Below are 10,023 nucleotides of genomic sequence, written 5' to 3'. Positions count from 1 at the left end.
GAGGAGGAAAGAAAAGGGGCACAAGGGGGGGGGGGGACAGTGGCTGAGATCATCTTAGGAAGGTAGGTCACTTCCCTGAGTCCCAGTGCCCTCATTTGTAAAATGGACATTGCTAATAGACGAACAGGCAGTTCTGAAAGATAGAGGAGAAGAGAATATAATGACTCAGGATAGAGCCTGCGAAGTAATGTGCTCCAGAAGGCTTCCTGAGAATATGCAGGGGCTGGTTTCATGGGAGAGCAGGGTTTCAGCAGTGAGGGGTGGGAGCGTGTGCCCGGGCTTCTAGCTGACTGTTGCGGGGGTTAGGGGGGCACCCTGGAGCCCTGCAGGTGAGACGCCCAGACACGCCGGGTGCAGGGGTCCCCGGAGGCCAGGCATCACGCATTGAGAGGGGAGCCAGTGAACACAGGGAGGCTGCCCGTCTGTCCACTCCCGAGGCTGGGTTCACACACCAGACCCTGGAAAAGCTCACATTTTCCCAGCTTTTCTCACCCAGAATCATTTCCTTTGTTTAGAGGAGGGGGTGGGGGAGGAGACGGAGGGCGAGGAGGGAGGGGCCCGCGGGTGCCGCCGCCGCCCCCGCCCCCGCCCCCTCCCGGTGTGCCGAGCCGGGTTGTCACTCAGCTCCCCGCCGGGGGCGACGGAGGCGCCGGCGCCCAAGTCGAATCCCCGCCAGCGACCGTCCCCCTGGACCCGACAGGCTGGCCCCGGATCGTGCAGGCATCCCCGGAGCGGGCGGCTGCCGAAGGCGTCGAGCTGGGAGGGCGCTTGGACACGACCGTTCAGGCGGCTAGGAGCCCGGCCAGCTCTGGTGACCTTGGGTAAGTCTGTGCCTCGGTTCGCCGCCGTGGCTCCCCAGTGCGGGATGCAGGAGAGGGCTGAGAGGGGCGGCCGGGATGCCCCTTGGGGCAGGAGCGGGCGGGAGTTCCTGGCCTGGCAGGGTCCCTGGAGCGGGACCGGGCGCTGCGGAGAGGCGGGCGCCCGCAGTGGCTGGGGCGGGTGGTGCCGGGCACATGTGCGCGCCGGCCGGGCAAAGGGGAGCCCGCGCCCCGATCTGCGGCTGGGCTCCGTCCCCCAGCCCCACGCCTGCCTGCCCAGTCCCAGGTGCGACACCGGGGCGCTACCTCTTTAAAAGCGCCTGGGGCTGAGCCTCCGCCGCACCATGTGATTGCTCGAAAGGCCGGGCTGGGAGAGCGGCGGCGGGAGCCGGGGACCACGAGCCGCCGGTGCGCGGTGCCGGGAGCCCAGCCCCGCCGGCGCCGCCCCGCAGCTCGGCGCGCCACCAGGTGCCCAGAACTTTGGGCACCGCCTCCGGGACCCCCTGGTGGCCAGCGGGCAGGATGGTGAGCTCCCTACAGCCTCTTCTGTGGGATGGGTGGGCAGAGCCAGGCACGGGGACCCCTGTGGGGTGCGCGCGCGCGCGCGGGAGCTGCCTCACACCTGATAAACCAGTGGAGGAGTGAGCGCTGCTATTTTAAGTTGTTGAATGGACCCTCTGGGAATGATAAGGGGAGGGGACAAAGATTAGGCAGAGAAAGGGCCAGGGTTCCCCGCCAGCCTGGGCAGGCACTAGATGGGCCAAGTGGGGAACCGCTCCAAAGGGCAGCGGGGGTTTCCGAGCTGCCTGGGCTCCCCCTGCCCCTGCCAGGCAGGCCTCCCCACCGCAGGCTTCCGTGACCACAGGTGCCTGCCTCCTGACCCTTGGCGCCCGTCTGCTGATGTGCCTGGCCCGTGCCTGCCATGCCGCCCTCCATCTCGGCCTTCCAGGCCGCCTACATTGGCATCGAGGTGCTCATCGCCCTGGTCTCTGTGCCCGGGAACGTGCTGGTGATCTGGGCAGTGAAGGTGAACCAGGCGCTGCGGGATGCCACCTTCTGCTTCATTGTCTCGCTGGCCGTGGCTGATGTGGCTGTGGGCGCTCTGGTCATCCCACTAGCCATCCTCATCAACATCGGGCCGCGGACCTACTTCCACACCTGCCTCATGGTCGCCTGCCCCGTCCTCATCCTCACCCAGAGCTCCATCCTGGCCCTGCTGGCAATTGCCGTGGACCGCTACCTCCGCGTCAAGATCCCCCTCCGGTGAGTCCAGAGCCGCTGAAGGTACCCGCTGCGCCCCACCCTGCGCCCCATGCTGGGGGGCTCCAGGGCCATCTAGAGAGGATAAAAGGTAGAGCAGAAGACCCCATGGAAGCCAGACAGTCCCTGGGCCATTGTGCCCCAGTCCTCACTCTGCCTTCCTGTCGCCTCTACAGTGCCAGGCTGAGCCGCAGTGGAAGCGGGGGTGGGGGGGAGGCTGGGTAGCTGGGCGAATGGGAACCTGGCAGTGCCCAGGACCCTAGAGCTGAAGCCGCTGCTGTTCTCCTGACGTGGCCAGGGAAGCCGAGGCTGCCTGTCCAGCCTGGGGTGGGGGCTCTGGAGGGGGCCACCAAGACGGTCACAGTGAGTGTGGGGTGGGAATAAACCGAGCCCCCATCTGGGGATGTGGAAGGGGCCGAGCAGATGGCTAGAGTGGGGTGAGGGTGTCCGGAGTGTGACCTCCCAGGGGCAGGAGAGCTGCTTCTCCAGCCAGTCCCGGGCAGGCTTCCTGAACACACTCTTCAGTTCTTGTGTTCTCTGGCGTCTGCGGCAGCCAGCTCCACCCTCCACGGCTGTCCCGCTGAACCTAAGCGGTCTGATGACCTCTGCCCAACTTCCACTTACGGGATCTCTGTTGCAGGCAGGAGAGGGGACAGATGAAGGTGCCTGCTCTTAAAGTCCCTGTCCTGTTGCTAAGCTGTGTGTGGCTTTGCCAGTCACCGCAGAGGAGCTGATGCGGGGTCCAGGCAGCACCAGGGTGGGTGGCCTGATAGTGGTGGTCCTCAGGCGAGTGTCTGGTCTACGCTGGGGCCTGCCAGGCCATAATCTCGTCACCAGGCAGTGCCTGGGCCACCAAGTGCCAGTGAATGTCTGGGCCCACTGCCAGTCCATGCTGCCCTGGCGGGGACACTCTTGGGAAGCATGCTGTCCCCCTCTTTGAGTCTGGTCACCAGTAGATTCCCTTTCTACGGGGGAGCTCCGACCATCCCTGGCACCTGCCATCCCCAGAGTAGCTTCCATATCTGGGACACGGGGCCTCTGGCCTCACTTGGCAACTTGCCCAGGCAGGCCTAGGTGCCCACGTTTCTCCTGTGTGCATTGCATTTGTGCACATTTACCTTTTCAAACTTTTCTTCACGCACCATTTTTTTCCTATCCTCTCCATGATCCTCTAAGGGAGGTGGAGAAGGAACTGGTAAAGGAGAAACTTCGGAGAGACCCAGAGGGTCTCCCGAAGCCAGTTGGGAGCACAGCCTAGATTCCACTGCCCACCTTCCTTCCTGACTCCCCCTGTCCCGGCGCCGACATGCCAGTTTCCGTGCCCTGCGTACCTCCCTCACAACCTCGTTTCCCAGGGGAGGTGGGCGAAGGCTGCCGCTCAGGGGATGGGGGGAGGCGGAGAAGGGGGCCCTGAAGCCCCCTGCAGGCGCAGCTGCAGAGGGACCTTCCGGCTGCCGTTCATCCCAAGTGGTGGCTGGGCCGTGCAGAGGAAGCTGGTCTCAGCCCATTAGAGCGGCCTGGGCCTCTGAGGCGGACCATTATAACAAAGTGTTGCCACATTAGGAAACTCACTCAGATATGCAGATGTAGGAGGGCTGCTCGAGAAATTCTGTCGCTGAGCGGGTGCCAAGGTGAACCAAAGGCCTGATCCTGATGTGACAGTGGTCCCAGGCCTGCAGAACATGCCCTACTCACCTTGTGGGAATGGGGGTGGCTGAGCCGGCAGGGCTGCAGGCTCTGTCTTCCAGGGCGTGGCTGTGGTTGCTCCTTGCTCTGGCCTCCAGGAGCCGGGGGTGTTGGGGAGCTGTCTTCTGAGGGCCAAGGTAGGGGGGTGCCTAGAGCCTAAGAATACAGGCGTAGGTTCAAATCCTTGCTATGAGTTCCTAGCTGTGTGACCTTGGGAAAGCCACTCTTCACCTCTTGAAGCTTCAATTTCCTCATCTATAAAAAGGAACATTAATAATAGTACCTTCTTCGGGCACCTGGGTGGCTCAGTCAGTCAAGCGTCTGCCTTCAGCTCAAGTCATGATCCCAGGGTCCTGGGATCGAGCCCCACATCAGGTTCCCTGCTCAGTGGGGAGTCTGTTTCTCCCTCTCTCTTGCTTGTGCTTGCTCATCAATCAATAAATAAAATAAAATAAGATAAAATGAGTAGGCATCATTTAAAAGAAATAATAGTACCTTCTTCCTAAAATGACCGGAAGAATATAAACTCCTACGTATAAAACACTTAGTACTGTATAATGCACTTGGTATTACCTGCAAGCCAGAAGTGGTATGTTTATGTGTGTAGCTGTATGAACATTACTAACATATGGCTCAAAGTGGGTGTGAATAAGCAAGCCCTGGCGCCCCGCCCCACGCACACTCATGCTCTTCTACAGCAACACATACACCCCACCCCCCCCACGTACATGCGTGCACGCACACACACAGTGCATTTCCAGGGAGGTTTCAGAATACTGCTAAGTTATATTTGTACATGTCTCTTCCTCCTTGGTGGATTGTCAGTGTGTTCAGGGCAGTGACCTGAGCAGCAACTGCATGTTGTCCATTTCTGCAAATTCTCCAGAATGCTTAGCTCAGTGTCTGGCACAAGGCAGACACTCAGTGAATGTGAATTGAATTGGGTGAGTTTTCAGAGCTCACAGCGTTGAGCCTCCGTCAGGCCTTTCAGATGGCTAACCTCTAACCTTCTTTCTGGGAACTAGACCTCCCTGCATTCTCCTTCAGGGATCCGACCGCAGCTGCCCAACAGCTTAGGCCGTTCCTTTAGAGCCACACCCCAGCAGTGCCTGGGGGGGTCCTGCCCCATGGACAGGAGTCTCCTCAGGGAGAGAAAGACCGTTGGGGTCTAGCTCCCAAAGCCAGGATCCTGGAGGCTGGGCCGACGGGCTGAGCCACTCCAGGCCCTGGCCCATTACTGCCTGGTCCCCCTGAAGGAAGGGCAGCATGATCCTCCCTGGGCAGTTAGAGTCAGCAGGCTGCTGGGCCTGGGGGAATATCTCTCAGCCAGAGGTCCCCCTGCACTTGGCTTGCTGCCCTGACCAGCCAGGCGGAGGCAGATGCCGTCGACACTGGGGAGTACTACCGACCGAGCGCTGGTGAGACATCTGTGGGGCGGCCGGGTGGACAGGAGTGAGCTTGGGCCCCTCAACAAGCAAAGCATGGTTTGGTTGGCCAACCACAGATTTTATTTCATTCCATTTGGCAGAAAGCCAAGAGAGAAAAAAGGCTTCACATCACATAATATGATCCAGTCACAAAAAAATTAAAAAAAAAGAAAAGAAAAGAAAAAGAAAGAGCTCAAATTGTTGATTCATCAATAACCCGTGGCCATTTACATGTGTTTTGTATCTTATTTGCATAGCCCCTCCACATGCCTGGTAATCCAAATCTTATTCCCCTGAGCTCCTACTTCTAGGAATCTCCAGCATTCATCCACCACCCCTCACCCTGAGTTTCTTCCAGTGGCACTCTGTGGCCTACTCCAGGGGGCTGGTTATGGGGCTAGGTGCCAACGGGGGGCTCCCCCACCAAAGCCCTCTCTGTGGGAAGGAGCCCTGAGCAAGAGCTGTCTATGGCCAGAGAGGTTGGGGTGGCCTGAAAGGGTGGTGGGTCTCTGGGAGTCAGAAAACCTTGAGTTTGAGCCTTGCTCCGTTACTACCTAGCTGTGCATCCTTGGCTAAATTCTTCAGCCTCTCTGAGCCCCACCCCCCACCTCATCTGTTAGGTGAAGGGACTAGATCTGAGGCCTCTGAGCTTCCTTTCAGCTCTAACTCTATGGTTCTTCCTTATCATGACTCCTGCTAATGTGGTGTCGAGACCCTGGAAAGGTTGTGTTGGGTTGTGTTTTCTAATTCCTAGGAGTTCTGAGCCAGGCACAATGCTACGTGTTTGTTTGTACACACTTCATCCCATTTAGTGTTCCTAGGCTCTCACTAGTAGACAGTATTGCTATCCTCATTCTGCGGACACTTCTGTAGATAAACGGAAGTCTGAGGGCCAGGGAGTTGCAGTGATTTGCCCAGACATCTTGTCAGGAGCAGAGACAGGATTTGAATCCAGGCCTGTCTAACAGATGTCTTTAGCCAGAGAGAACATACGTATCTTGAATCAGCCCCACGAAGCTGGGGGACTTATGGAGAGCGTTCCTCAAGGCTGTCAGTGGGGTGATTTTTCTCCTCTGATCTCTGCCAATGGCCTCTGCACTCTGCTGGACCGTGCCGGGCGCCTCCCTCAGTCCTCACCTTCACTCCAGTGGACGGCAGAGCCCCTGGCTGGCCTGCCTCTGTCCACAGCTGGAGGCCTGCCCGACTGGGCTGCTGACCCGGGGGCGCCCAGCAGGAAGGGTTGGAGGCCAACCTGTGGGGGCAGGGGAGAAATCTGGTCGATTAGGACATGTTTGCTGTTAGGAATCAAGTTAGCCCTTCCCACCCTGGTGAGCCTGGGTCTTTTTTGACAACCAAAGTGTCTCCAGTGCTTATACCATGGCAGGCGACCCCCTGTGGCCTCAGGGTCCCAGGACAATTGTTCTCTATGGTACCATCTGTTTCCAGGGGTGGTAGTCTGTCTCCAGCTCCCCGCTGGGTGAGTCACAGGCCTAGAGTGGCACGGTGGGGGGGGGGGGGGAGGGGAGAGGAGCCCTGAAGCTTGACTTCCTCACACTTGCAGAAGGGGAAACAACAGGGGCCCAGGGCTCCAGCATGTTCAAGGTCATTCTGCTAGGAGCCCTTTCCTCCTCCCAATCCTGACTCTCCACCGCCAGCCTCTGATGTAGGTTTGGGGCAGGAGGAGCCCTTGGCAAGTGCGCCTCCTCGAGGAACAGAACAGAGCGTGCAGCCTCCGCAGGGGAAGTCAGCAAATCAGTGGTGGTCTTCCAGGGAGACAGTGAAGAGAGGATGTCACTTTGAGATGGAAAGGGAAATGTCTTTGCTTGAATGAGGGCTAGCCTTCAGATGGCTTATGCTAAAGAGCCTGCTGAGTGCAGGGGGAACAGAAATTTTAGTTGAGACAAATGTGGACGAGTTTCAAGGATGAAAGAAAGCTTCCCCAAGCTTTCATTGGAACAGCTCCCGGGAGGCCTCTGAGGGCTTTAGGAGCAAGCTGCCCAGGTGTTAATGCTGCTTTGGAAGCAGGGGGAATGACCACGATGCCCTCTAGAGAACCCCTCGACCAAAGGGTCATGGGGTGGAAGCTTGGGGGCCATGCCCTGACATTTGATATTTATTTCTGAGCACGAAAGCTATCCATGCTCATGGTGAAAATGTTGAGAAATATAGGGAAGAACAAAGATGACAAAGTCACCAGCAATTCTACCACTTACAGATAACTAGTGTTAACATTTTGGTGTTCCAGACATTTTTTCCACATGTATCTATATATATATATATGTCTGTATCTCTAAATATATATAGATATAAATATAATTTTTACATGGTGGAGAGCATGTATGGCTCTCTATCTCCCACATTGTTTACTTTACTGTATTATAAGTATTTCCCTACGTCAATAAGAATGATTTTGTAAGGATTTTATGAGGGTAAAATACTGGATTGTCTTTTTGTTCATCTTTTAGGTCTCAGCTAAAACAGCCCCTCCTCTGGGAGGACATCTCTGACCCCCTCTCCACCTGGACCAGGCCAGTCTCCTCTGTTAGGTACTCAGGTTGCATCTCCGTCTTCCCTGTTGCTTATGGTCCAGGTGGTTTTTCCGAGTTTGCTACACAACAAGAGGGCCAGGACCCATCTGTGTACGTATCCCCCGTGCCTAGCCCAGAGTAGGCATGCTGGACACATTTCTTGAATAAACGAATTTCATGTTTTATTGATTCATTCTTACATTTTTGGCTGTTTGGATGGTTACTGATTTTGTATTAGCACGATTAACACCACACTAGTACCCACAATTCGCATCGTTTGTGCGGTCAGGGCCAAGCCCCGAGCCCTGGGTGTGCCTTCGGGTAGACAGCACAGCTTCCATCTGTCAGGATTTTTAGATGAGGTTAAATATTTCCCCTCTCTCTTTACTGCACCTCTCCCCACTCCTCCTGCCCAATTCCATGGACACTGCAGATCCCCAGAGGTGGGTCTGGTACTCCTCTGTCCATTTGACCTTCTGGACTAGGCAGGGCAGGACGGGCTGGCCCAGCCTCCTTCTCATTACCTAGTCTCTAGTCCCTGAGGCCTGGACATCCTGTTTCTTTGCCCCTCAGTGAGGAGAGCAACCCGCCGGGGAGAGGCTCAGAGTGTGGCACTTTCTAGTTGGCCCTATTTGGCAGGGTGGGTACAGAGCAGAGAGGAAGGAGGACGGATGGTTCCTTGGGCTACGGGAATTACCTCTTCAGCCTCAGTCTCCTTAACTCAAGCCCAGAGGAGGCTGCCAGCTGCTGTAGAACAAAGAGGAAGCTGGTGGGTCATGGTGGGAGAGGAAGAGGAGGCTGGTGGGTGGGTGGGCCTTGGCATTCATGCCCCCTTGGAAATACCAGCTTGGCGGTGGGCAGGGAGGTGGAACCAGCAGCAAGGGCCTTCCCTGAGCCCAAAGAAGAGGAGCTGAGGCACCTTCTCCTGCATTGCTCCTCACCCTGGGAGTTTAACCCCTAGCAGGAGTAGAGGTAGAAGGTCAAGGAGTTGGTGACTTCCACAGATCTATTTCATAAACTGACTTTGAGCCCCTGCCGTGTCCCAGGAACTTTGTAGGCCTTGCACCTGTGGATACAAAGATGAGCAGGCTGGTTTGGTCTCTCCCTCCATCTGGAGGCTCTCAGCCACTGCTGAAATTGTGGATTCCTGCAGACCAAGGTGGCCGAGGACAAACCCCCAACCTGCCTGTGGTGGGAGTGGGGGTGTCAGGAGACTGGCCCCTGACACCTTACAGTGCTTGGGTGGCGTAGCTGGACCCTACTCCACACCCACTCTCTGCAGCCCACGTCATGTGGGAGAGGCCCTTCGGGACTATCTTCCTGCCGCCTGCCTCCAGAACTTCTCTGTCCTTCGAGAGAGAGAGAGAGAGAGAGAGGGCAACTGGTTACCCTTTCTTGTTCTCACACAGGACCCTGATATAGATAGATCTATTAGTTCGTTCATTGATTCATTCATTCAACAAATACTTACTGAACGCCTCATAAGTGCCAGGCATTGTTACAGATACATTCATTAACAAAACAAAGATCCCCCTAGAGTCTGCATTCTAGCGGGTTGGAGGACAGCTGCTGAGTAATAACCGCAATACCTGATACGCAGAGTGTTAGAAGGTAGGATGTGCCAGTGGGAAAAGGAAAAGAACAGGCTAAATGGGACTGGGGATGCCAGGGTGGGGGTGGGGAGAAAGGGTTGCAGTTTTAAATGGTGTGGTCACGGAGGCTCCCTTGAGAAGGTGCCATTTGAACAAAACCTTAGAGGTGAGGGACTATGCCGGGCAGATATTAGAATATTTCACACAGAGGAAATACTTAGAGCAAAGGTCCTAGGGAAGGAATGTACCTGAAGGGTTTGGGGACTGGCAAGGAGGTCTGTGCCGCTGGGGTGGAGTGAGAAAGCTAGAGAATGGTCGGGGATTGGGCTGGAAAGATAATGACCTACTGGCTTGGAGGTTGTTGGAAGGACATTGGCTTTTATTCTGAGGGAAATGGGAGCCATTGCAGGGTTTAGAGCAAAGAAGCCACATGATTTGACTTAGGTTTTAAAGGCTCGCTCTGCTGCTGTATTGAGAATGCACCGTAGGGGTAAGCAGGGGTCTAGTTAGTTATTGCAGTAATCACAGGAGGGAAGAGGGAGGTGGCCTGAATCAGAATCAGGTGTCGAGCTGGTGGTGAGAAGTGGTTAATTCTAGATGTGCATTTTCAAATTTTACTTTTTATTGACCTAAACTGTTTATATATTGAAATGCTTGAGTCTTAAGCATATCGCTCAATAAATTTTTGCATGTAGATATATCTATGTAACCA

At 56.1% G+C, this 10,023-nt stretch overlaps 1 protein-coding gene across 3 annotated transcripts in view; it reads left to right on the top strand.

The window, feature by feature from the left end:
* Nucleotides 1–610: 610 nt before the first annotated feature.
* ADORA1 (adenosine A1 receptor) overlaps nt 611–10,023 on the top strand; it is a 33,323-nt gene continuing 23,910 nt past the window's right edge. The window contains exons 1-2 of one of the 3 annotated variants that reach the window (XM_045877002.3): nt 611–821; nt 1,684–2,081. In XM_045877002.3, the coding sequence (XP_045732958.1) occupies nt 1,741–2,081 (341 nt within the window). In that variant the 5' untranslated portion in view covers nt 611–821; nt 1,684–1,740. Of the gene's footprint in view, nt 822–1,027; nt 1,344–1,683; nt 2,082–10,023 lie in introns of those variants that run through there. The other 2 variants (XM_045877001.3, XM_064593978.1) reach the window with 2 other exon arrangements.

The sequence above is a fragment of the Mirounga angustirostris genome, unplaced genomic scaffold (assembly GCF_029215605.1).
Source record: "Mirounga angustirostris isolate CCGP_5_RB_7025 unplaced genomic scaffold, mMirAng1.0.hap1 SCAF_6, whole genome shotgun sequence".
Lineage (NCBI taxonomy): Eukaryota > Metazoa > Chordata > Mammalia > Carnivora > Phocidae > Mirounga > Mirounga angustirostris.
This window is presented reverse-complemented; position numbering and strand designations above follow the sequence as displayed.